The following is a 27,155-nucleotide window of genomic DNA, read 5'->3' as shown; positions in this document are numbered from 1 at the left end:
GAATGTGGTGTTGCACAGTGTGGGAGCTGGTTAGATACTGTGTACGGCTGTCGTCTTTGTGTGTGATCATGGAGCTCAGAGTGTACTAGTGAGCAGTTATGGAAGAAGGCGGTAACATTGGGGAGAAAGAGAACAATGTGGAATTGATGAGGATGGATGGGAACCTGGGTCAGCCCGTCACTACTTGAGTGTCCTGATGAAGCTAACGCCCAGCATTATGGAACTAAACACACTCCTGGCTCTGGAGTCAGAGAGCTGGTAGAGGATCCGAGGAGGTGGATCCAGGGGAGGGTGGCCTCAGCAGGCCTGGCTGCACCCCACACTGGGAGCTGCCTGGTGCTCCTGCACCACCTTCCGTTGTGAATACAGCACAGCTACTGCTTCACTTCCACCTTCCCATGTGGACCCGAAACACACAGGGAAAGGAGTTCTGAGCAATGGAGTTCTGCCTCCAATTGTATCCACCAGATAGTCTATAGCAGTGATATTTGTAATAGCATTAAATTGAAAATGAGCTAAATGTATATCAACAGTTAAGTAGATAAACAGTGTTATATGCATAGGATGGAAGTACTTGCTCCACGCACCGATGTGAATGAATCTTGCAAAAAAAAAAAATACTGAGCAAAAGAGAACACACACGATGATCACATTTATACAAATTTCAAAAACTGATGCATGGTGTTGGAAGTCAGGAGAGGGTTGGTGACTTGGAGGGGGCTTGAGAGGCTTCTGACTTGCAGATCTGTTAGATCTGTTCTGCATCTTGGTCTTGGCGCTGGTTACAGGTGTATGCACATTGGGAAGATCCATTGAGCTGTATAGTTATGAGAGCACTTTGTATAGTATTTTTCTGTACCTACACAGTACAGAATGTAGGTAAGTTAAAGTTTTAACAAGTTACTGTGTTTGTTTCTTGTGGTGCTAGCTGTGCTGAGCCCTGCACTCAGCCTTGTTCTTTGAATGACTTTGCTTCTTTTAACTGTGTTCTCCCTTCCCCACAGGAAACATGGTGGAATGGTGTTTACCTCAAGATATTGACCTTGAAGGTGTTGAGTTCAAGTCTATGGCCAGTGGGTCCCATAAAATCCAGTCTGATTTCATGTAAGTACTTCAGAATGTAAGTCTTCTTCATTTTCTCTCCACCTTGTACTTCGCCCGAGCATAAGGGGGTCTTCAGGAGGCATGTATAAATGCCCTGAAAATATATATATAGTTTTGCATTTATATTATTTTTCTAGCAAGAAGGTCCTTACATTTCATTAGGGTTTCAGTGGGTTTCGTGACCCAAAGAAGCTAAGAGCTTCTACTGTAGTTTTTTTCTAAAAAAACTATTGGCCCTCACTTGAGGTTTGGCTTTAATGAAAACATGGAGTTTTGGTTTAGTTTCAGTTAACTCAAGATATTTATGTGCTAAAGCTTGAAATTCCAGCCTTAAGTCAGGCCAGGTTATCGTCCTGTGTAGTTAAGGTTCTTGGGAGAAGGAGCAAAGGGAAAGAACATGAGCATAATGCAGTAGCTTTAATCTTCCCCTTGGGCTGAACCCATGACTGATGCAGTGTGAGAAAGAGGAAGGAAATGTAGCCGCTCTGGTCACAGGCTCTGTTAGATCAGAGCCTCAGGAAGTGAGGAGAGAGTCAACACTGTTTATGCTGATGACACGGATTGCTGGTTCCAGACAGGCCTGGGGACGAATCTTTGTACTAGGTCTTCCATCAGGTCGTTAGTTATGCAGGAGAGGAGAAGGGACATATTCATGGTCACGGGCAGTTGGGTAGCAGGCTTGCCAGAGATCAGTCCTGGCTCCAGCTGGATGCCCCTTGGCGAGCTCCATCATTTCTTTACTTGGGTGTCTCGTTTCGGAGGTTGAGTAGCTTAGGCTAATTATTCCCCTGAGATCCTAAAAAGGTGTTATTTTTAGGCTGAGCTTTCTTACAAAGAGCTCTGGACACAGTTTTTTCTTTTCTTGGGGACTGCATCTCAAATGAAAAAAAACCAAAGCAAAACAAAATCTCTCTCTCTGATTGTGAACCACACTGCTTATTTGGTCCATTTTAGCTATTTCCGGAAGGGCCCCTTCTTCGGCCTGGCCTGCTTCGCCAACATGCCGGTGGAGAGCGAGCTGGAGCGGGGAGCACGCATGAAGTCTGTGGGCATCCTGTCTCCGTCCTACACCCTGCTTTACCGGTACATGCACTTCCTGGAGAACCAGGTTCGGTACGTGGCTTAGATACACGTGCGGGGAGGCAGCAGGGGTCTGTCCGCTGGTGTCTTGATGAGCCCTTGGCGATCAAGGTTGTGTGCCAAAGCAACAGCTGCCTTTCCAAGAACATCCTCGACCATGTTTCATGCCTCAGGTGGTGGTCTTTTTGTTTTAGCTAAGGTACCACCTAATAATTCTTCATACTATAATGAAAGCTGGGGTAGGTTTTGCCTTATTTTAAAACTGTCATTCAGTTCGTCTGATTAAATCATTTGCTGCCATGTGCATGACCTTTGTTTCCTGGAGCCAGGATAATAACCTCCTTGCCCCAGGGAGGCAAACAGACTCTTAATTTTTTTAAGCCTAATCATTTATTTAGGGTAATTATTATTACTTGGGTAATAGGAAGGGAATTTTTGGCAGAAGCAGCAAAACTATTAGTCATTTAACATTCTTTTTCATTCTATAAGTACTCCAATTTCATTTCAGATTTTGAGGGAGAAATCTATTCCTAATCCTTAAAACGCTGTTAAAATTTTAGTACATTTGCCTCCTTTCTGGTGTGTGTGTGTGTGTGTGTGTGTGTGTGTGTGTATGTATGTGTGTGTGTGTGTGTACTATAAAAATATATCTTTGGCATCATACGATATATATACATACATACACTTCTATCTCCTGTACTTTTTAAATTTATCATTTTTTTGATTTTTTTATATAACAATCTCTCTTGATCATTATCTTTGAAACAACATGAAATTTATTGTTTGTGGGGGGAAAACATGTTTATTTAAAAATTTATATAGAAGTACAAATGAATTTTTAAAATCCTCCCGCTCAGAGATGTCCATTTTTAAAAATCTTCCCACTCAGAGAGATATCCATTCTCAATATGCAGTGAATGCCATTGTAAAATAGAAATAATTTTATAAAGATGGTATTAGTATTTTATGAGGATTTAATTTAACAAATAGGCTGTTTTCATGAAATATATTAATTTTAGTTGTATCTATTAGGAAGAGAATAAATGAAACTGAAGGAATTGTCAGACTCTAAGAGAATATATATTTTTTCACAATAAGATATCTTATTTCTTGATCTATTCCTCCAAAGTTAAGAAAAAATATGAAAAACATGAAGATACAGTATCGTTCTTATTTTTATTGAGGAATAACATGTACAGTAAAGTGCAGAAATCTTTGTATAGGTGTCATTGGTTTTTAAATTGCATTTCAACTGTTGACAGAGTCCATTATCTTCTACTTTTTCCCAGCTCTTCTCCCCTGCTTCCCATCTCAATTTTTATAGTTTGCAATATCTATTACATAAAGTTCTATAATTACAATCCCCTCAGTTCTTAGCTCTCAGTTGTGAGATCCAATATACAGCGAATCAAACAAGATAGAAATACCGCTCTTTTTTTCGCATGATTGTCCCAGAGAGGGAGAAGCCCTCCTGGATGGTAGGTGGCTGTGTTCTACTGGGTCATCCTGGGACCTAGGTCTTTCTGTCTTGTCTTCTGCCATCTTCTAGAGCATTGTCTTCATCTGCATGGTAGAAGCCTGCTGATCATTAGGATGTCGTGTGTCCCAGGAACACATTGCTTTTGCTCGAATTTCATTGGCCACATCTTAATTACTAGCCACACCTTATAGCCAGAAAGTCTAGAAAATGTGGTCTTAAACTTGGTGGCCATGTGAGCAGCTAAAATTTGGAAGGTCCTATTACTAAAGGAAGAAGAGAATGGCAGTCTCTACCACTAGCAAACAATTAAGTTGTTACCCAGTTCCCCCATCCATCCAATTGTCCCAGTAATCACTGTCAGTTTCTCATGTATTTTTCTAGACCTTGTGTATGTGTCTATACAAATACAAATGTAGATTCTCACTTCCCCCTCTTCATATAAAAGTAACATGTTCTACATGTTTTGTGCCTTGCCTCTTTCATTAAACACTATATTTGGGAGGTCTTCTCATATTCCATATCTTCAACGAGGTTTCTTTTTTGTTTCTTATGGTTGTAAAGGAGCCTCGGTGTGCTGTTATTTTTCCTTCTAGTTGAAGAGTCTCTCCTCAGCCAGCCTTCCTGCGGTTCTGGGTGATGTCCGTTCCGTCTTTTAGTTGTATTTTTGAAGTGGTTGTTTGCGGCAGCAGGCTGCGGTGTTTACCTATGCCGCCATCTTGGTCTCTCGCCTCTTTTTTGTTTCTTATGGTTGTAAAGGTGCCCTGTATAGAAGAACCAGGTTTTCTTTGTCAAGTTTTGTATTGATAGGCACTTGGTTCTTTACAGTCTTTTGCCATTTCAAATAACACTGCACTGAACACCCATGAACAAGTATCATTTCATAAGTCAGCAGAATCAGTGTACATTCAATTCCCAGAAATAAAACTAGTGGTTCAAAAGGTATGTATTTGTAATGTTAAGAGAGATTGTTGCATTGCTTTCCATAGAGATTGTACCATTTTGCATGCCCAACAGTAATTCAAGGGGGTGATGTTTTCTCACCACATTGCCCACACAAAGATAAAAGCTTTGAATTTTTGGCATTCTGATAGGTACATGAGTAGTTTTAATTTGCATTTTTTTAAAAATATATTTTTTATTGATTTCAGAGATGGAGAGGGAGATAGATATAAACTTCAATGATGAGAGAGAATCATTGATCGGCTTCGAGCCTGCAACCTGGGCATGTGCCCCAACTGGGAATTGGGAATCAGGAATCAAACTGTGACCTCCTAGTTCATAGATCGATGCTCAACCACTGAGCCACACCAACTGGGCTACATTTTTATAAGTGAGGTTGAGTTTGAATCATTTGTTTTTTCTGTGAACTGTTCCCATACGTTTGTTTTGGGTTGTTGGCCTTTCAAAAATTAATTTATAGGAGTTCTCTGTACAATGGGAGATTTGTTCTTTGTGACATAAATTGAAAATAGTTTTCCACTTTGTCATTTATTGTCTAACATTTTTTTGTCATGCAGATTCTTTCCTTCAGTGAATTCATTAATCTTTTTTTTCTGGCTTTTAGATTTTGAGTTATAGCTAGAAAGGTGGTTGAAGAGGGCTTGAGGTAACACGAGAGAAGAGACTTGAGAGACTATGAGGAAAAGAAAGAAGCATCGTGAGGGAGGCCCGGGTCTAGGCAGGGCTGATACCAGACTGCAGTCATGATGTTTATATAAACTAACCAGACTTGATTTCTGAAAACACCTAATCTCTGTTTTATATTCATTCTTATTTCTGATATCCCAAACTTATTAGTGGTTCATCTACAACTCCAAGATGCTGGAGAGCTGCTTTATAATAAAACAATGAGAAAAGGAAGAGGGAGTGTTGTAAAGTGAAAGAGTTAATACACATCACTACATTTTGGGACCTTGCTTAGATCTTGATTCATACAACCAACTCAAACGACATTTTGGGGACAGCTGGTATAATTTGAATGTGGACTGGATATTAGTTTTTAGTAAGGTATCATTATTAACATAGGTGAGATAATGGCATGGTGATTATGCTATTTTTTAATTAGATTTTATCCATTAGAGATACCCACCAAAGTATTTATGGGTGAAATATTTAAAATATTTCAGGAAAAAGAGTAGAGGGGAACAGGATATAGATGTAACCATATTGATAAAACATTGATCATAGTTGAAGCTAAGTGATGGATAGAAGGTTTATTATTTTCTTCTTTCTACTTTCTGCATATAATTCAAACTTTCCATAATAAAATGTTTAAAAAGACTAAATATAAAATTAGCATATACTTAACATAGAAAACTAGACACAGAACTCCAAGAAAAAAAAGAACATGATACCACCAGCCGGACATATCTACTGTTAACATTTACATCCTTCTAGTCTTTTGCCCTTTTATAAATAAGCACATACATGTTAATTTAAAAAAAATCCCAAGTCATTTACTATCTAAATTATCTAACCTTTTAGTATATTATAACTGAGTCCTCACCGTCATTTTGGTGGTTTCATTGCATTTCAGCATATAGATGATCACAATTTATGTAACTGTTTCACCATTTGGGGGCTTCTAGATTGTTTCTTATTTTTCACCACTATAATATGAGCATCCCTGTAGGTAAATGATTGTTCACATCCATATATGGAGCTCTTTAGGCCACATTCCTGGAAATGGGGCTCTAGGGTCAAGGGTGTATACAGTGTACAATTTAATAGACATTGCAAGTGACCCTGCAGAAGATGGTACATTTGGACCTGCACCAGCAGTCCGTGGAAATGCATGTTTTCCTGCACTTGTGAAGCCAGAAGATATATATACACCCGAGCGATGGTGTAGTCGTTGCCCAGTGGCATCTCTCGTTCTTACGCCGGGTGCCTTGTTGCTGGGTGTGGTGGGGGAAGGCGGGGAGAGCCGCAGTGGGAATCTGCATGGTCTCATAAACGTCTGTATCCGTGAAGGGGCTGTGCGTTTCAGGAGACCGCCAGTGCCAAGGTCCTGCCGGGATCCTTGGTCTGGCCCAGAAGCCTGAGCTTCATATCAGTAGCATGTACTAGTATTGTGTCAATTACTCGTCAGCTTTTACCATGTCATGCCTCTTGGACATCTGCATAGATGCATGGTGGTAGTTTCTTAATCTGTGCATCCTCCTAGGTCAGATCACCAGGAGGTCTCCTGCGTCTTTGATGCCCCCTTTACCTTCTAGCACTGAACTTCGTTGCAGCACCTTTCAGTTTATCTTGGTATTATGGTTTGAAGATCAATCTTGTTTATTACAAAATCTATAGTGTTTAAATTTTGAGGCTTTCCTACCACAGTTGTTTACCAATTACGCAGGAACTGCCAATTTGTGTTGATGTCGATGTTCATATTCTACATTTCATATTCCTGCCCACTCCGTTCCATCAGCTGGGAGTGTCTGAGGCGGTCAGAGGACAGGACCCTGAAGCCAGCTTTTTGTCTAAGGGACCCTGACTCAGCTTTTCTTTAGCGTCTTGGTTCAAGCATAGCATTTAATGCAGCCAAACAGAACAGTCAGCGGAGCAGCAAATCACCAATGAACCGAGAAAATAATAAAGCGTTACATAAATTACCCCCGTTAACATGGAAAATACAGTACTAAAAAAACAGTAAATGAATCTCACTCTTCTCTTTAGGGAAATTAGGTCCTAATGAAAACACCCTTGAACGTAATCTTGTCTTTGGGTTATTTTGTATTCATCAAACTTGCCTCAGTTTGACACACAGCCCTGAAGAGTGTCTGAAATCTGCCATCTGCTCAGATAGACAAACACAACTGAGTGAGTCACTGCGGATTTCCCATCCACACGAACGTTTTTGTAAGAGTGAAAGAAGTGATTATAAGTACCCTGGGCAAAGCTTAAAACAGACCGTATAGGAACCCCCGAGTTAGAGAGCTGTCACTCAGGAGACATTTATTTTAGTAATCGTTCATTGAATGGAGCTGATGTTTTTTTTTTTCTTTTTAAAATGTAAATTTGCTTGAAGGTCTCCTCCTGGGCTTGCCCAGAACCTTCCCCATCCCCCTGGTTTCTGAGCCCTCCCTGTGTGCCTGGCTAGCCGCTGCAGGATCACTGGGACTGATGTGTGCGTGACTGACGTGTCACAAATGGCGTGAGGCACCTTTCCTACTTCATTTCATTTACATCTCAAAGTAATCCCTCTCGAGGTGGTGCAGGTGTCTACTGAAATGCACCATCTGCATTTTAAGGAAAGAGAAAGTGGGTTTTGGAAAGTGTAGTGACTTGCCTGGGACCTCAAGGTGAAGTGGCAGCTGTGGCCTCAGGCTGGGGCCGCTGGTCGCTCTGGAGTGGAGCTGGTTGGACGATGAAAGTCTTGGGTCTAGTGGTTTGTGTCAGCGTTTGTGGTCAGCAACAGTGACAGTTTGGGGAGATGGCCTGTGTTAGTCTTCGATGTTCCAGCTGTAATTAGAGGAGCCTCCCCTTGCGCGATAAAGCTAGATTTGGATTCTTTTTGTTGCAGTGGGAGGAAATTGTAGGGTGCCGAGAAAGCACAAATGGGCTAAAAAGGTGTAGTGCCTATTTTATTCCCACTATGTCAGTGTCCTAGGGTTACCTTAACAAAGTACCAAAAATTGGGTGACTTAGAACAGAAATGTGTTTCTCACAGTCCGGCGGCCAAAGAATACAATCAGGGTGCTGGCAGGGCTGGCTCCTGCGAGGCTTGGAGGGGTGATGTGTCTTTGCCTCTCCGAGTGGGGTTTGCTGGCGGCCTTGCCTTCACGGCTTGTAGGTGATCACTCCTGCTCTCTGCCTTCATCTTCTCATGGCGTCTTCCCTGCATGTGTGTGGCTGTGTCCAAATCTCCCCTTTTTATAAGGAACCCAGTCACATTGGGTTAAGACTCACCTTAATTATCTATGAAGACCCTATTTATACATATAAAAGGCTTATATGCTAAGTGTCCGTCCAACTGGTAGCTATGATGTGCACTGACCACCAGGAGGCAGATGCTCAACGCAGGAGCTGCCAAGCTGCAGTGACTTGGCAGAGGCGGTTCTCGAATGACACACCCCAAAACCAGAGAGGAGGGAGCCTTATTCCTTGCTGGGGGCACTGTCGGCCCAGAATTTGGTTTACTGTACTTGCGTTTGTGTTCCACCCGCTGTATGATAGCAGCTTTGCAGAGTGCCCTCTCGCACTCTGGGACCCCTCAGGGGATGTCAGAGAGCCCGTTTCAGCCTTATCCCTGCAGGCCAGGCCAAGGGACCCCACCTGCTGGAGGGACCCTGCTCACTCCAAAGACACTGGGGAGGGACCGTGGGATGTTGGCTCCAAGGCATGTTCAGCCCTTCTCGCCCAATCCTGCCCCACCAGCCACCTTCTAATTAATTTATTTTCAATGTGCATGAATCCGTGCACCAGGTCACTAGTTTCCAAATAAGGTCACAGTCTGAGGTGCTGGGGGTTAGAACTCCAACATATTTTTTGGTGGGGACACAGTTCAACTCTTAACACCCCCATTAAACATAGTGCCAAGTAGTACTCCCTGCACTCCCGCATTCACCGTGAAGGCAGAATCCCCATTGTCCAAGTGGTCCAGGGCCTCCAGGCAACTTTCTTGATTTGGGGTCAGTTGGCAGGGCTGCCCACCAACAGGCTCTGCCATCCCAAGTGGGTAAGGCGGGAGGGGAGGAAGAGATTCTGAGCTTTTTATTCATTACTTGGTACGGAAATTCTGAGCCCTTAGTGACATCCGATAATTGTTTCCTCTTGTTTGAGACACTGCTTCCTCTTATTCTCTCACAACAACAAAGCCGCAAGCATGATTTCTCAACAAAGAGCAGCTCAGAACAGGGATCATGGTCTTCCCAGGCCCCCCCTTCTCAGGCCCAAAGCCAGGCTCTGGGAAGCCCCACACAGTGGTCAGCACACCTCGCCCAGGAACGATAGGCATTGGTCACAGTCTGAGAATTCTGCCTGTTCCCCGTGAGCAGGGGAATGCATCCCCCACCTGTCAGGGAGTATCAGATCCCACGTTGGAGCTTTTCCTAAGGATCTCCTATAATTCCCAAGGGGGCATCCTGGGCAACCTCAGAAAAGGGGTCTTTTCAGTTTATCAGGGCCTTTGCCCCTAAGTGTTGCAGCCCTTGGGGCGGGGACGTGGGGGTGGGGGGGCGAGGGACAGAGCTGTGGCAGCCACCAGGTCTCGATCTCACCCTGCATGTGCCTGTTTGCAGACACCAACTGGAGATGCCAGGACATTACTCCCATCTGGCTGCCTTCTACGAGGACAAGAAAGGGGTGCTCCATGCTGGTCCCGGGAGGGGCGGCAGCCTGCCCCCTGTCTATTGGCTGCCTTCCATCCACCGGTACATGTACCCAGAGATGAAGGTGAGGTCTGCTGTACTCTCACACGTTTTGGGCTTGTGTCTGCATACAGTAGTGCTTACTTGTGTTTTTAATTAATAAGGAATTTATGTCTTGGGCTCGTGCCCAACGTCCTCTTTTGATAGAGGAGGATTGCTAACTAGCATTTGGGTTCTTTTAAAACGTAAAGCAAGTTACCTTAAACACCGTGCTTTCTAGACCCTTCATAATCTTTGTGCAAAATCGTATTGATAGGCCAGTCTGGGTGGATTCTGGGGGGAAAGAGGTGGTTTTGAGTTTATTGATTCAGACATTTTAAAGTCAGACATTTGAGCTAACGATGAAGAGTTACAGCGGGTATCACAGTTTTTTGTTAGAGTGTTTTGCATTTTGCTTTATTGTGTATTTTTTCTGAAGTACTTTGCCTTTGTACTAGGATATATTTGTTTACAGTTAACAAAACACCTGGCCAAGTGTTAGGTGTTGGGAGGGAAAAAGATGACTCTGAACTTGTGACCTTGTAGGTGGTCACAAGATACTTCAGAAACCTTGAGCTTCCTGATAGAGAAATTATGTCATGAGTTTAAGGGAGAAATCAGTGAAGGCTTTTTGGAAGAGGAGGTGATCCCTGAAGTGTTTGGATAGGCAGAAAGTGAGGGATGCTGACTCCAAACTGAGGGAAGGCATGGCCAACAGTGGCTCCCAAATTAATGGTTTAAACCAGTGCATATTTATCATCTCACAGTTTCTATGGGTCAGGAATCAGGTACGGCTTAGCTGGGTACTCTGCTTCATGATCTCTTGTGAGACCACAGTTAAGGTGTCAGTCAGGGTTTGAGTCTCATCTGAAGGCTCGACTGGGGAAGTGTACCCACTTCTAAGCTCACGTAGTTGTTGGGAGCATTGAGTTCCTTGAGGGTTTTGGACTGAGGGCCTCCGTACCTTACTGACCGAGTAACAGGCTCCTGTGTTTACCATGAAAGGAGGGATGGTTGCAGTTGAAGTGCAGTGGACTGTTCCGCCAGCAGGCCCTCTGGGTCTTCCTCCTGGTGACCTCAGAATGCAGGACCCCCTGGTTACTCAGGTACCTGGACAGCACAGAGCAAAGCCCTCAATAGCATCCTTGGAGGCTGAGGGCTCAGAGGCGGCCAGCAGGCTTCGCAGAGACCTCATTCTGCTCAGCAGCTGGGTCCCCATACATTTGGGGACCTAATTTGGGACCCTCTGCTCATCATTTTATACCTTGCAGTGTTCAGTAATGTTTGTGAGTCAAATGTTCTTGCTGGGGTGTACTGTTGCATCAGATACTTCTATTTATGACTTTTAAGAAGTTTCGTTCAGTCCTGTTTCCCCAGCACCTATCTCTCCTGAGTAAAGTAGTTAGTGACCCTTGAACTCAAACTTCAGTGTGTCAGGGGAGCTGTTGAGTGATAGGCATCTAATTTAAAGGTGGGACTTTGAAAGAGGAAACTATCACTTTATGTGGAAGTAACCTGCATCTGTTTGGTTATACTTTGGGGTTTATTTTAGAGGGGTTCACACCCACCTGTATTGAATATTTTTTGTAGGAATATGTCCATTTCTTCTAGATTGACCAGTTTGTTGGAATAGAGTTGCTCATAGTATTTTTTTATGATTCTTTGTGTTTCTGTTGTTATTTTGCCTCTTTCATTTCTGATTTTGTTTATTTGGGTCCTCTCTCTTTGCTTCTTAGTGAGCCTGACTAGAGGTTCATCAATCTTGTTCATCCTTTCAAAGAACCAGCTTTTGGTTTAATTGATCTTTTGTATTTTTTTTTTTGGTCTCTATGTCATTTATTTCCGCTCTGATCTTTATTATTTCCTTCCTTCTGCTCACTCTGGGATTTTCTTGTTGCTCTCTTTCTAATTCTTCAAGTTGCAGAGTTAGATGGTTTATTACCAGTATTTCTTGTTTTTTGAGGTAGGCCTGTAATGCTATGAACTTCCCTCTCAAGACTGCTTTCACTGTGTCCCAAAGATTTTGGATTGTGTGTTTTCATTGTTGTTTGTTTCCAGGATGTTTTTTTTATTTCTTCTTTGATCTCTTTGGTAACCCACTCATTGTTTAATAGTATGCTATTCAGCCTCCAAGTGTTTGAATTATTGTGATTGTTTTTATTGTTCGAATATTTTTAAAATGACATTTCTAACAAGCTATTCCTCCCTTTTTATTTTTTCAGATCACACACCCAGCTGGCTGCATGTCTCAGTTTATTAAGTTTTTTGGAGAACAGATCCTCATTCTTTGGAAATTTGCCTTACTTCGAAAGCGCATTCTGATATTTTCTCCCCCTCCTGTGGGTGTCGTGTGCTATCGAGGTAACTAGAGGCCAATGTCAGAGGCTCTTCCTGAGTTCCCCAGGGCAAATGCTTGAGTCCTTCCATTGTTGACCAAGTTCAGAAGGGTCTGGGCCACATCAAGGGAGGGGGCCACAGTTTTAAGCCTGGAGTGACCTGGTTGGATCTGGATTTAGAATGTGGACTCGTGGCAATGCAGAAAATGCACTGGGTGATGTACCAGTGGTCCCGTGACAGATAAGGGTCTGGATTAGAGCAGAGAAGATGGATTGTAGTTAAGAGATAAGCTTCACAGCATTTGGTGTGTGGCTGGGTTGTAAGGTTCTGATGTGTGTGAGGTTGTAATGGAGGAAGAGTCTAGGGCAGTGGTCGGCAAACTCATTAGTCAACAGAGCCAAATATCAACAGTACAGTGATTGAAATTTCTTTTGAAAGCCAAATTTTTTAAACTTAAACTATATAGGTAGGTACATTGTTATTAACTTAATTAGGATACTCCTAAGGCTTAGGAAGAGCCATACTCAAGGGGCCAAAGAGCTGCAGTTTGCCGACCACGGGTCTAGGGTGACAAGGATGTTGGGGCCACCAGATGGGGACTGAGGAGGAGCAGGTGGTATGAGAGTGAACTTTGGACATGGTGAGTGTGTGCTGTGAGGCCTTCTCCAGATGTCCACCGGGCACTGGTGTAGTTGGGTCAGGACCCTGGGGGAATGTTGGGCTGATCACCATATGATGGACAGCATCCGTGGGGAGAGGGAGAGAAGAGAAGCTCAAGAGGTGAACCATAAGGAGGAAGACAGAAGAGACTGAGGTGGGACTGTCAGGAGGAAGGGGCCAGAAGGTGGAGGTCATAGTAGGCGGGAATGTTGAGGAGGTCAGGTCAGCAGTGCCCCGTCCTACGTAAGCCCTAGCGCGGGGAAGACTGAGGCCTGCCCACTGGGTCTCGTAGGCCATCACTGGCGTGGCCTTGAGGACCTCAGTTCTGCTGCGGTACCTAACAGGCTCCTATCACCTCCTTGGAATCAGGACCACCTGCTACTCAGGTGCCTGGGCAGCATAGAGCAAAGCCCTCCATAGCATCCTTGGAGGCTGAGGGCTCAGAGAGGACCGGCGGCTTCGCAGGCGGAGGGGCTGGGAGGGACAGACTCTACCCCTCACCATCTCCGTCCCCACAGTATACTGCTGCTGCTGCCTGGCCAACGTCTCCCTGCCCGGCCTCGGGGGCACCATTCCCGAGTCCAAGCCTTTCTTCTATGTGAACGTGGCTGACATCGAGAGCCTGGAGGTAGAGGTGTCCTATGTGGCCTGTGAGTACGGGGCCCTCCCCGCCTCCTGCCCACACGCCCCTGCCCCGAGTACTTTCCACAGCCTCCCGGCTCCCCAAGGGCCCTTCTCCTCAGGGACTCGGGCTCCTGGGCTCCTGTTCCTCGGCGGGTGGGTTGGTGCCCTTGGTGACGGCCTCCGGGTCCCAGCTCCTGCCCTCGGGTCTCACAGGCACCACGGAGAAGATTTTCGAGGAGAAGCGGGAGCTGTACGATGTCTACGTGGACAACCAGAATGTGAAGACACACCACGACCACCTGCAGCCCCTGCTGAAGATCAACAGCGCCGACCGGGAGAAGTACCGGCGGCTCAACGAGCAGAGGTAGAGCCCCGGCAGCCCCGGCAGTGTCCTCGGGGAGATGTCCCCAGGTGGGACCCTGGGCTGGGGTCTCTGCCATCCCATCCAGCCCACCCCTCCCCTCAGAGCAGATGGCAGGCCTGGGCGATGGGCGGTGACGAAGCGGGGCCCAGCACAGCCTCCTGATAGCACAGCAGATCCGCATGGGGTAGGGGGGCTGCTTTCTGATGGACTTGAATCTGCGAAGTCCAGGGCAGAGGCCAGGCCTGGAGCATTTGGTGTGTGCACCACAGCTCTGAGCTGCCTTATAATGCTCCGCAGTTCACTGTCCTGCACAACCAGTGGCCTCATTAGCATCCCACCTGATGGGCAAATGGGAAAGATTGCCACTTGCTTGAGGTGATACAGGGCCAGACCCGGCCCTGGACCCAGGGTTTGACTCCCAGTCCTATTTATTCCTGTCTGGCCCCTTCTCTCCCTGCCTTTGGATGGAGGACCTGCTCTGGGTCCTCCTCGTTCCTGGGTGGAAGTGGTCTGTGTGGACGCCTTCACGATGACCTTGCCGATGACAGAGACCTTGCAGCCCTGCAGAGTCTCATGGTGCTTCCCCACAACAGGCAGACGCTGCTGTACTCCCAGGAGGTGGAGGGGGACTACGGCCCATGTGAAGAGGACCTCTTTGTGCTGTAAGTCGCTGGGCTGGGCTGTGGGGCCTCCCTGAGGGCCCCATTAGCACCAGCGCTGTACGCCGGATCCCTCCCAGGTCACACTGCAGGCCAGGGAGGTCCCTCATTGCTTCTGTCCATGTAAGAAACATACAAACCTGTAGGTAATTTTTGACTTTGAGCCAAACAATTGCTGGGAAGCAAAATCTCAAATGCTCTGGAGAATGGCAGTTTTGCAGCTTATTTTATGCATTAGAATTAAAGGAGGAGACGGAAGGACGGTGCCTGAAGCCCACTGACTGTGTGTTGTCCGAGCTACACGACAACAGTGGACGGAGCTCACATAAGGCAGAGTCTGACCTCTGCTGAGGAGCTGTGGGCCTGGGGTGGGAATGCCTGCCGTGACCTGCCCAGTTAGGATCTGGTGGTCAGACCGTCCCGAGGGGTCACTTTTGGTCAGTGAGCTTGTCAGGCCGCCATGTGCCCCCAAGCTTGTCAGGTTTACTGCACGTCCCCTTTTTCCTTCCCACTTCCCAGGGCACTCAGAGCTGGGCTCCATACTGTCAGCCCTGAACCCCGACATGCTCTTAGTGGGGGGCCCACAGGAGTTAAGGAAAAAAGCAGGGGAAGGTCATTAAGAGGAAATGGGGTCCTGGGGTTTGTCCTGTTGGGCATTTGCAGGATGTCCACTGCATAGGAGCTGTTTGTCCCTCAGGACTCAGGGACTTCTCCACTGCTGCCTTTGAGTAGAGTAGTTCTTTGCACTGAATCTTATGGGATAATCTGAAAATTTAACCCTTGAACCTAATGAAATCATCCCCCCCCCCGCCCCCGATCTGTTGGTGGTCAGGGTGGGAGCCCAGCCTGTATCTCTCAGAGCATCAACTTCATTCCTGAGCAGTTTTGAACTAGTGCTCAGTGAGGAGAACAGAGGTGCGGTTGCTTCCTGCACCCCGTCCTGGATGGGGTGTGGTCTCCCTGTGCCCCGTCCTGGGTGGGGTGGGGGACAGCTTGCAGTGAGAACCCTCTCTGGCTTTGGTGTTGAAAATGTAATATTGATATTTCAACAAAGTGCAGGACTGTGATCCTGAGAAAGTGTACCTTCTAGCGCCCACTTACAAGCTGTTGAGGTGTCAGAGTACCTGGGAATGGTCTCCTCAAGGGTTGACACCTTCCCTGGTACCTGGAGTTCCTGGACGTCCACAGCGTCCTTGGCCATGAGGCGCCGTTGCAGAGCCCGCCCGAGAGCACTGTGGGACCCCACCGAGCAGCCTGGACACCGAATGCCTTCTCTGGGCACGGTTCACATATTCGTGTGGTTCTACAAATCAGTGACGTGAGAGCATGCTCTGTGAATAATTTTTAAAAAGTAATCAAAGGGAACAGACCCCAAGGATGATGGTCAGCTGTGGCAGTGCTGGTTCCTGCAGCGTGGCTCGGTGTCTCCCTCACCTGTCACGCGCAGCCTTGCTGGTTTCAGAGCGCCCCATGCCCGCCCCAGCTCCTCCGAGCTGCACCTTTAACGTGGGCATCCGTGTGGGCCAGCGAGACCTGCAGAGGCCCAGGTGTCATTCGTTTCGTCCTGCTGCCGCTGTTACCCAGCCCAGGCCCAGAAGGTGCATTTGTTTCTCTCTGAAGGTCCTGACCTCAGAACTGGAGCTCCGTTGTCTTAACTCCCCTGTGACTAAGCACAGAGAGGAACACAGCACCCCCCCGCCCCCCCAAGCCGTGTTTAACCTTCTGGTCCCCTCCCAGCAGGCCATCACTTGCTCAGAGATTCCCCTGATCATACAGGGATTAATGCCAGTGTTTTCTTTGCAAATCTTAGTCGTACTTGAATAACCCTCCCGTTTAACTTTGGTCCTGTTTTCTTTTTTAAAAGAGATTTATGATTTTTTGAAACCATTGAAAGGTATATTCAACCAGACAGTGTGGGCTAGTTCCCCAGGCGTGGACTCTCTGGTGAGCTTCTTGTCTTTTCTGCCCTCCCTCTTCTGTGTCTCGTCTCGGAAATGCAGGTTTTTCCTCGAACAAAACAACCGGATATTCCAGACGCTGCTGGAGGTGTCCGCCAGTCAGGACAAAACTCTGACAGCCGAGCATGCGCGGGGCATGGGCCTGGACCCCCAGGGCGACCGCAGCTTCCTCATGGACCTGCTGGAGGCCTACGGCATCGACGTCATGTTGGTCATCGACAACCCCTGCTGCCCATAGGAGGGGAGCCGGGCTGGTGAGCTGCTTGCGGGACTCGGCCAGGCCCCGAGGGCTCACTTTTTATTAAGTGGACACAAAGGGATACTGTTTATACTTCCCAACTGATGTAATTTTTGCAATCGCCGTTCTTCCCTTGCTCTGGAGAGGTGAGATGAGACTGCCGTGGTTTGTGTGCTGCTTCTGTAGGACGCTGGGGTCTGCCGCCTTCTCCCAGAGTTGCTGCCTGCTTTGGTCTCCGGTGTTATCAGCGTTGACTCTCTCCTCTCCTTGTTGGATGCCCTGAGATGCGGCAAAGGCCAAGTGTCGCTAGGAGTGGGCTGATCTCTGGAGACACAGGTGGACTGTTCCAGAACTCTGTGTGGCCCGCAATGGATTCAAGGATGAGACCACGTCTTCCCTAAGTGTGGTCCTGGGTATCCCCCGTGGCGGAAGCTAGACCAGGTGACCTTTCAAGGTCATCAGTTCTGAGAGTCCAGGCTGGGGGTCAGATCCATTTTCCTGTTTATTAGGACAAACCTGTGTCTTCCTGTGAGTAGAGATCTGAGTGGGACAGAAGGATGTTTCCGACCCGAGTACGAGCTTCTCCTGGGACCGGGCGACAGGGAGAGGCTCCTTGTCAGTCAGCTGAGACTCCTCCCAGTTCTTGGCGGCCACTTCCTCAGAATCCCCCTCTCGGGATGGGTTGGCAAATCCATTTTCCAATTCAGTCTCCTTTAAGGGCTACCCATCCTCTTGGAATAATTTGGGTATTTTTAAAGAGTAGCATGTGTTGCCCAAAGATGGAGGAATTGAGGTGCAGGATAGAAGATGTTCCTTCATCCGGTGAGCCCTCCGGAGGCGTGACCAGGAGAGCCTCGGATCAAAGCAGAGCCTCCCTGGCTTCTGTAATCCAGCCGGGATCTGAGCTGGTTAACACCGAGCTGAGAGCACGGGCTGGCATGGAGCCTCAGAGCTCCTCCTGCAGAGAGGACGTTCCTTGAGCTAAGTAATTGGGGACAGGGACCTATCAGGTTTGTTAGCAAATATGACAGTGCCTTTCCCCGGCGAGTGTTCGGGAACCCAAGTATCAGGTTAGTTTCTGCTTTCCTCTCAGAGGTTTCAGTCTGGACAGCTCCCATCGGTCCCTGCCTGTTCGCTTTGGCTGGGCGTTCGATGGATGTCAGCTTCGGTGAGGTAGCGATTGTGACATAGGAAGCTGGGGCCTGTGAGTAGTCTTAGGGCCGTAATTTAGGATTTTGACTTAAGGAAATAATTCCTTCCCCTACCCCCTTCCTGCCTGGCTGTTACCGGAATAGCCATCAGTGTATCGTGTCTGTGGCCAGGCTAATGCACACAGCAGAAATAACCTTCCAATGGGTGAGTCGCATGACTGAGCTGTTTTCACTGTGGCTCCTTACGAAGGAATTCAAGGCTACAGAAATGCATGCGTGGGACCGCCAACAGGCATCGAGTCATCAGGGCAGTGCCTTTTCTGTAAATATGTAAATAAGTGTGGGCATTGAAATGTAGACTGTGCAGTACATTTCTCTCCCTGCAGTCATGTCAATAGTATGTGTGTTTATAGAAGAAAACATCCGTGTGCAAGCGAAAGCTGCTCTGCCATTTTCCTAGAGGAGCGCCCTCTCTCAGCTCGGGGCGGCCTTCTCACCGGGCCGAGTCCTGGTTACTGTCGGGGGTGTGCGGAAGGTCCAGGGGTGCAAAGCTGGGGGTGGGGGGTCGGAGCGGGGGGGGGGGTGGAAGGGCAGGGCAGATTCCCATGGAGGACACGGGCAGACGCTGTTTCCGTGGAACTGGGGAGTGTGTTGGAAGAATGCCTTTTCAGCACTTGGGCTCCAGTCTGTGTGCATGCGAACACTTGTGTCTGTGGTCTTGTAAACTCGGAGCTCGGAAGTGCTGAGGTACAGGTGGTGGGGAGAAAATGAGGCTCCTGGAGTTCCCTCTGAATGGTGGGTCAGGGGCTCTGGGCTTCACTCAACTCCACTGTTGTGGGCAGCCATCTGTCTGGCATGTCCGTGCGTCCACCTTCATGCCATGCAGAGGGCTGGGGTCTGGGTGCCCCAGTGGGGAACATACACATGAGGCTGTGCCATGTCTTAGGTCATGGGGAACCTAGCCCTAGCTGACCCCAAAGCGGAACTTGTCTGTCCCCTCCCTGCCGGCCTTCCCCGCCCTGCCGCTTCCTCGTGGGACTAGAAAGTCGGTGTGGTGCCACCTCTGCTTGGCTGACCAGCGTGCACACTGGCTCTGTATTCCCTTTGTCGTGGTTTGTCATCTCCCGAGCATTTTTTGCTTCGATTGAGATGTGGAGGTTCCCCTTTGAAAGCTTGCTGTGGACCTGACTGCCATCCCCCTGCCTCCTCCCCACTGTCTCGGGTGGGCAGCCCAGCCCAGCATGATTCGCTGCCTGTTTCCTAGAAGGGGAATGAGTTTGTGAGGTCTGAGGCAGGAATCCTTGGGTGGCGGCGGCAGAAGCTGGAAGCCACCTTGGTTTGGTTTTCTGTCCCTGTTGACATACTGAGAAACCATCGCTTTCGTTTGGAAGATGTTGGTGAGCAGCATCCTTTGAGGTCCTGCCTTCCCGGTCTGTAAGCTGGGATGCCTATGGAGACCACTGACCTGGAACCTGTTGGAAACCTAACCTGGGGTGTGGCCCCTTGACTGAGGGCTGTTGCTGGAGCAAGCCCTCCCTGCCCCCGCTGGCCGGGTCCCTTGGGCAACTTTCAGCCTGAGCTTGTGTGGTGCTGGGAGCCGTGAACCATCCTGGGAACTGCTGACCTGAGACTCCTGGGCTGCGCTGACATCCTGAGGTCGCGTTGGAAAACTCCAGGTTGCGAGAATCCTGGTGAGGCCTAATCCAGGCGTGGGGGTTACTGGTGTTAAAGTGGGTTTTTCAAGTTTGCAGGCTTGGCAGATGGCAGTAGTCAGCCTTTGCCACCATGTCCAGTTGCCCTCTAGCTCGGGACTGCCTTTGGAAGGAGTCAGAAATGGTCGGGCTTATCTCCTACCAATTGAAAAGTCTGGGCCACGTTGTTTGTTGAGAATTTGCTTTGGCTTTCGTGGAGCATGACGTTCTGCCCAGTTGGGGCCCTGGGCCTCAGTAAATTGTGACTCCATGAGTTAGGAGGCACGCGCCTCCCAAATCCTTCATCCATGCGACACCTCTTCTTGCAGTTGGCTGGGGCAGGAAAGCCAAATTCATGGATGTATTTATTGGTGGAAATAAGTTAGCATAGGAATTTGCATTTATAACTTGACCTTGTTTGGTTCCATGTGAAAGTCGAGATGGAGAATTTAAGTGTAGCACGGGGTGTAGGTAATTCTAAATACCGTGTGTGAAAATTCATTTATCAGTGTAACAGCCTGTGATATTTTAGCTGGAGGATAAAGACAAAGCTCAATTAAATCACAGCTGAATCACTGTTTCTCCTGCTGGTGGCGAGGAGGAGGAGCCAGCTATTTGTCTTGATACATCGAGAGCCCTTCAGGCACAATAAAAAGAGGAGATTATTCACCTTTAAACTGAGGCCTTTAGGGAAACTTTTGCAAAGGGCAGTAACAAATTAACCTTTTAATGGTGGTATAGGAACCCTCCAGGGAAGAGGCCGGGACCGGACCTCAGGGACCTTTTTTTTTTGTTTTTCTGGTGTGTTTTTTATGAAACAACAAGGCCCAGGGAATGGACTAAGATGCTTTCTCCAAGCCCAGAGCAGCTCATTCTTGCAGAGGTACAGGAGGGGAGGAAATCATAAGACAGTGTTCTGATTGGCAGTGAACTTGCCTTAGTGTGATGACAGAAAACAGCAAGAAAGTTAATCTGGGGACCAACACGCATGCACAGCTTTATCTCCGTTAGGTTCCTCGCTAGCGGGCGGAGGATCCAAGAAAAGTCCAGTCCCGGGCTTTCCCCTGCCCCTCAGCTCCACCATGTCCTGCAGCCAGTGAGGATCCTGCAGACCCAGATGCTTATATCCGCAGGCCCCGCCCCCCGCATTTCAGGAAAACCGTTTTCTGATTCAGGTAGCAGAAGAGAAGGAGTTAAGAGCTCCTTTTACTCCCAAGTTGTGGATTTTTAATATTCCGTTGTGTTACTAATATACCTCTGTTCCCAGGAGCCAGTGGAGTACTGAGTATTATGGGGAAAGGCTAACTGTGAATTAAGTTAATGTTTTTTCTTATAAGAAATGGAAGTTTATTTTTATATCAATATTACTGTGTGATGAAATGAGTATGCAGATGTTAGAATGGAAGGAAATTTCCAAACTGTAATCCTAGAAGAAATGGGCAGTTTGGGAATTTAGAAGCAACTGAGACCCCATAAAAGTTTTATGACTTTAGATGTTTTGGAGAGTGAACAAGGACTGTGAAATCTTTTTCTTATACATATGTTTTTATTCATTTTAGAGAGAGAAGGGAGAGGAATAGAGAAACATTGACCTGCCTCCTTGCATGCCCACTACTGGGCATGTGCCCTGACCAGGAATTGAACCTGTGACCTCTTGGTTCATGGATTGATGCCCAACCACTGGGCCACCCTGGCTAGGCTGAACTGTGAAATCTAATAGCACCCTGTAGGAGATAGACCTGACAGTCCTAGGGAGGGTGACATAGAGTCATGGAATAATGCTGATTAGGCCTCTTGACTGTGGGAGGCAGTTTTATAACTGGCACTTTAACTCACGCTTGGAGCTGGAGAACAGGGGAAGCTGGATGAAGCTGCACATTAAGAAAGGAAATCAGCATTTTCTAATGCTGTATAAGTAATGATGGGGAAGTAAAGCTCTGCTTTCATTTCTTCCGTTTATTATAGAAGCTCAGCATAGCATGGGCTTTCAGAGGCAGTAGGCCCTACATTCAGAAACTTGATTTAATTACTTAATGGGAGGTCAGTGTGAATCATCTGTTTGCGGTGGAAAGCCCAGTTAGACTGAAGATCAGTTTGCTTTCTAAGGATAGCTGGGAAGGCGGGGCAGGGTATTACAGATTGGCCAGAGATGATCCAAAAAAGGACAAATCTACACAGAGGTCACTGAGTTAGTTGATTGCTAATTTGACATTCGAGTGAAAACTTCCTCTGGGCAAATTAAGCAAAGATAAAAGTATAAACATACTTTTGAAGTGGCATCAGGAAAAGTGTTTCAGTCTAGCGTGCTTAGGAAGACCACAGTGAGGGGAGGTGTAGATTCTGGGCTTTTGTCAGACAGGGTGGAAGGGGCCGTTAGGGGTATAGGGTAGAAAACAAAAGTAACATCTTTTATTTACTCCAAGCTTGTGGGCTAAACTTTTTGTGGGTCTGAGAAATAAACCTTTTCTGAAAAAGTTGTAGCTTTGGAAAAAAAAATTTTCCTATTTTTCCCAAGTTAGGAAAAGCATAGCATCCCTTGTCACCTTAAATGTCCAGCCCCTATTTTGATTAACACCCCAGTATGAGTTATAGCAATAAGAGGAACTGAGTCTACTTTTGTTTCAAATCTTTACCTCATCTTATGATATCAGTATGTCAGTTAATAAATTTTACCCTGAGTACTACTGCTTATAGGTATGTTATTCTTGCTCTGTTTTCAATGGTGATAATTTTAAAGGCCCAGAGAAAGTTGGGATTATCCTGAATTTCAGAGTGTTTCTTGAATTGATTTTGTTCTGTGGTACAAATAACATCTGTGTATATCATATCTGTATATATCTGAACCAAGTTGTGTGTAGAGAAGCTGATATAACTATATTTACAGAAAATAATTTTTACAATTAAAATTCACATTTTAACATGAACACGTGTGCGCAGTCCTTCACCTGGTCCAAGAAATGTGTCTGTAGTAGGGAGTGACGGCTAATGCAAGAGCAGAGCCCACGACTGCACGCTGACCTCACTTCCCGCGACAGTGTGGGAAACCCGAGAGCTGGGGCCTGTCCTCCTGGAGGCCACGGACAGACATTCTCCAAGTAACGGGAACCAAAGCCGGAATAACTGCCATCCGGAGGAGCCAGGACCTCGAACCCCAATCCCATCAGAAGACTTCTAGGGGAGGACACCACAGAGACCACAGCCCTTCCGTTTCACGTCTCCTCCCACCAAAGGTTACTTGAAGACGTTCTATATTATATGTATATTCACGTATATGTATGATTGAGAGAGATATACATATATATCATGTGTGTGTGTGTGTGTGTGTGTATGTGGACATGAAAGTTTTATTTGATTTTTATACATAGGCAGTAAATTGCTAACATTGTTGATGTGTTTTTAAGCCAGGCTCCTACTTTCCCATGACATTACCTACTTCCTAAGGCTGCTATGAGAACTGAATCAATCAGTTGCTTATGTAAAGCACCAGACACATAGTAATGATAACCATGCATGCAAAGGCTTTCCATTAAGTTATTTAATAGAAATAGCTTTAGCTTGTGAGTGAAGTTGGTCTGACAGAGGTTTGTACTAAACAGGAGGCGAGGGACTCGGGTTCTCTGGATGCCTCAGCATCCCGGTGTGGCTGAGAAGGATGACCCTCTCCTAGCTGCACGGCTAAATGGCCTTTGCATGCACATTATATGGAAGGACAAGGCAGTAGATAAGGAAACCATAGTCTCACAGGATATAGTTTAAATCAGGGCATATTTATATTTAAAGTGACTGAAAATAGTAATCTGGATTAAATATCCTCCCCAATGCTAAGTTCCATTATTTTGATGGAAGGAATAGAAGCCCTGACACACACATGCTGGTTGCCTACCAGATTCCGGCTGGTCCTTTATTCTAGAATCAGGATGTGCTCAATTCTCCGGCTCATGTGAAAACTTTTCCTTCTACCACAGCATCTCCTCCCCTCCATGGGCAGTGAGTAGGTGATCCTCACTCTGCTTGTTCGGACCCACCTGTTACTTTTTTCTGGTGACAGAAGCACAGTTTTAAACACCTCTCTGAAGAAGTCATAGGTAAGCCTTGTTTTCTGTGCTCTTCTCACATCGGCTTTTCGTAGCTGCTTTATAAAGCAGGGGTGAGGGAGATCCGATCCAGCCAAGGTAATTGTAGGCGGGACTAGAAATTCAATAAATCTAGGAGCTTTTTTTCATAGCAATTATACTTTTTAAGTTGATAATTATGCATGGCCCCTGAATGATGTTATAAATATCCACATGGCCTGCTTTAAAGCATCAGACAGCAAGGGGCTCACAGCATACATGCTGCCCTGAAGCTGATTAAGGCCTGCCAGTCCCCCTCCCACTTTTCCTTCCTCTTTATAAAAGAAGGCTGCTTCTCATCCATCTTACTGAGGTGCTTTGCCCTCTAGAGTACAAAACTTGGCACTGAACAAGGTTGATGGTGAGATTAAAAGCAAAGGAAGATGACTGGCTAACAAATCCTTAGCAGGCTAGGAGTTTTTAGTTCTCTGCTTTCAGCCAACTAAAGGGAGATCTCGTCAAGCTGTTAACAGATCACTGATTTTTGACATATAACAGTGTCGTGCAGCTCTTCAAATTCATTTGATGTGCTTAAATCTATAAAAAATGGAACAAGGAATATAGTGTTCATTCCTATTCCATTTTAGCTACAAATAATATGTGTTCTTGGATAAATGAAATAATTGGATAAAGAACATCCTAATAAAATTAGTTAAATCTTAAAATTAGTTATTTAATTATCAAATTCTTTTATCAATTTTATAAATATAACATTTATTCTGTACTAACACTTAAGAACTAAAAAATTCAAGCATAAAAATAGATTGCATTATGATAGCATTCTTTGCTGAAATAGTATGGAAATATACATACAAGGAGAAAAAATTTAAAATTTTCAACTAATAAAGGAAATAGTATGGAAATATACATACAAGGAGAAAAAATTAAAAATTTTCAACTAATAATGTATTTTTTTGTAAGTGGATGGATATGTTTAAAAGAGTGAAGTAACGGATTTTATTTCAAAATATCAATATTTACAGGACAGCAGAAAGTACATGCTTTGGCAACTTCCCATGAAAAATTTTAGATGTCAACTTCAAGTGGGACGGGACACCTGGTTTTGGCAAAACTTCTAGGAAGTACACAACTTTACAACACTGTCCAGGTGAGGCTGGGGGACGGCCTGGAATACAATCACCTGGGGAGGGAGGGAGGCTGCTTGTCAGGAAAATGCAGGTTCCTGGGCTCCATCCAGATTGAGTTATGTAAGTTTGGGTTGGACCCCAAGTAAGTCAATTTTCAACATGCACCCCAGCTGGTTTGTCATGCAAACTAACATTGAAAACATTTAATAAACACTACTTAAACAAAAAGTATTTTACAGTATTTCAGCCCAGGCTGAAGAGGGAAACACCTCACCTACAGTTTAGGGTTGAGAATCGACCTGAAACAAGCCAAGTCAGAGCTCACCAAGCAGCGCCCAGGGGAGGCCTGCAGCCAGGACTCGGGGGGCAGAAGTCCTAGGGTTGCCCAAGGACAGACAGACGCAGGGAGTCTAGGAGCCTGCTTGCCACTGCAGTTGTACTTGGGGAAATAACAAAGTCTAGCCTATTCCTCTTCCAGCCGCTGCGTGTGAGTGTCCTTGAACTTAGCTGGGGGAAGGACTGTCTCAGAGTCAAAAGCATGCGCTAATGGAAGGCAGGTGGACAGAGCAGACTTCGGGAAGCACTGTGAGGGAAGGGCAGAGGTACTTGCCATGGAAATGCCCTGGGGATCCTCTGACAACACTGTGGGGGCAGCTGAGGCATCTGTTCCCTTTTGGTCCCACTGGTGGCCCGTCTCCTGGCTGCTCACGGGGCTGAGCTCGACAGCAGTTGCTCTCGCTTCCTCGGGTCACAGAAGAACTGCAGTTTCCGGGGCAGCAGCTTCACCTCCACAGGCATCGCCTCGTACTCCTCACTGTCGATGCTAAAGGAGCCCCCTGTACCCTGTGAGGAAGAGAGTGTTCAGCTCACACCACACCTGGCAGAGTCCTGTTAGCACCAGAGCAAGTCATTCATCCTCTGAAGATTTAGTTTAAATGTTATTTTAGGAAAATATTTCAATGTCTATTATGGGCATCATGCTGGTTCTGAATATATCCCAATTCCACCATCCATGAAAGAGGTTATTTTTTTAATCTCTATCTCCTACCAGAGTATTTTGGGATTTGAGAAGCAAGGTTACAATGTTCAAATATATATTAAAAGACAGGGGTCCTGCCACATCTTGGAGGAAGGAATTCATAAACATAGTCATGCTGCAGGTCCTCCTCTGCCCCAGTCTTTCTTAAAGGAGAAGTGAGCAAGACAGCACATTCCCCTAGGAGAGCCATCATGTGTCCACCTGACTGTTCAAGGTTCCCTTTAGGATTTGCTTAGCTCTGTACTTAAGGTGTAGCAAGCACCACTGCAGAGTCTACAGAGCTTTTCCCTGTCGATGCATTTAACTCGACGTTTCTGTTGAAACTGTGGGGCACTGCAGTCCTTCCTGGGGAAAGCAGGGCAGTCTGCAGCAGCTTGTCTCCTGCGGCATCACTAACAATAACCTTACAACTGAGATGGAATTTCCAGCTTTTTCCCACTTACATAGATTATTCTCATAGGCTTGGCATTTCTCAGAAAAACTTAGTGCCATTCTGAAAACGGCTTCCAGATCCTTCATGACGAGTGTGAAGATAGAATCCACTGTTAACATTTGAGAATGTTCTGGGTGTGATAATACAGTAACGCTTTGCATAATTTACATATTGGGAAAGTTCAGGAGACTGAACGATCACTTTAGAGAACCTTGGCTTAAAAACATTGATTCTGTCGTCTTCCAGGTCTCCCTTGTATGACGCAGAGCCTGGCAAAGTGCTCAGCACATCCCAGGTCCCTAAAGGAGAGGGAAAGCCCAGAGGAAGAAAGAGCTGAGAGCTGTGCCCAGCCAAGCCGCTTACCTCGGGCAGGACCAGGGTGCACTGGCTGGCTTGGAGACACTCGGTGCCCTCAGGACGCAGCTTGGGGTCTTGTACCTTTTTACTTCTGTTAGGGGAAAAGGCAAGCTTGGAAACTAGTACTGGTGACTGCCTTAGACTGCAGGAACGTAGCAAGTTCCTTCTGTTTTTTGATGAGGTGAAGGACTCATCCATTGAACACCGTGGGGGTTCTGTAATTTTTCCCATGAGAACTCTTGCTCAGCATTCTGGGTTGAGGAGGTCTACTTGCTGTAGAGAGCTGGGTATGTCGTTAGTCCTAATTTTAAATAGTCCACATGTACCCAATTCTTGGGCTGTTAAAAACCCCAAATTCAAAAATTAGAATGAAATTAAATTATTTAGGAAAAGTACTAAAGTTCTGTTATTTGGTACTTCTTGTGAGTCAACTCTTAAA

General features: G+C 46.4%; 2 protein-coding genes and 1 long non-coding RNA gene across 5 annotated transcripts in view; 2 read left to right on the top strand and 1 right to left on the bottom strand.

Moving 5' to 3' along the window:
• Positions 1 to 973: 973 nt before the first annotated feature.
• On the top strand, positions 974 to 20,726 carry KIAA1147 (KIAA1147 ortholog). Its single transcript, XM_005875017.2, has 8 exons — positions 974 to 1,104; positions 2,059 to 2,217; positions 9,898 to 10,051; positions 12,228 to 12,366; positions 13,521 to 13,652; positions 13,840 to 13,990; positions 14,584 to 14,652; positions 16,650 to 20,726. Exons 1-8 carry the CDS (start codon positions 1,010 to 1,012, stop codon positions 16,843 to 16,845), a joined length of 1,095 nt encoding a protein of 364 aa, XP_005875079.1. The 5' UTR covers positions 974 to 1,009; the 3' UTR covers positions 16,846 to 20,726.
• A 578-nt stretch (positions 20,727 to 21,304) lies between these two features.
• LOC106727617 lies at positions 21,305 to 25,077 on the top strand. The gene is made up of 3 exons (XR_001363845.1): positions 21,305 to 22,917; positions 23,653 to 23,772; positions 24,783 to 25,077. It is a non-coding gene; the product is annotated as an uncharacterized LOC106727617 (long non-coding RNA).
• AGK (acylglycerol kinase) overlaps positions 24,729 to 27,155 on the bottom strand; it is a 78,068-nt gene continuing 75,641 nt past the window's right edge. For all 3 annotated transcript variants that reach the window (XM_014546740.1, XM_005875019.2, XM_005875018.2), the window contains exons 15-16: positions 26,723 to 26,807; positions 24,729 to 25,730 (exon numbers count right to left, since the gene is read on the bottom strand). In XM_014546740.1, the coding sequence (XP_014402226.1) occupies positions 25,593 to 25,730; positions 26,723 to 26,807 (223 nt within the window). In that variant the 3' untranslated portion in view covers positions 24,729 to 25,592. The remainder of the gene's footprint in view (positions 25,731 to 26,722; positions 26,808 to 27,155) is intronic.

This window comes from Myotis brandtii, unplaced genomic scaffold, assembly GCF_000412655.1.
Source record: "Myotis brandtii unplaced genomic scaffold, ASM41265v1 scaffold455, whole genome shotgun sequence".
Classification (NCBI taxonomy): domain Eukaryota; kingdom Metazoa; phylum Chordata; class Mammalia; order Chiroptera; family Vespertilionidae; genus Myotis; species Myotis brandtii.
This window is presented reverse-complemented; position numbering and strand designations above follow the sequence as displayed.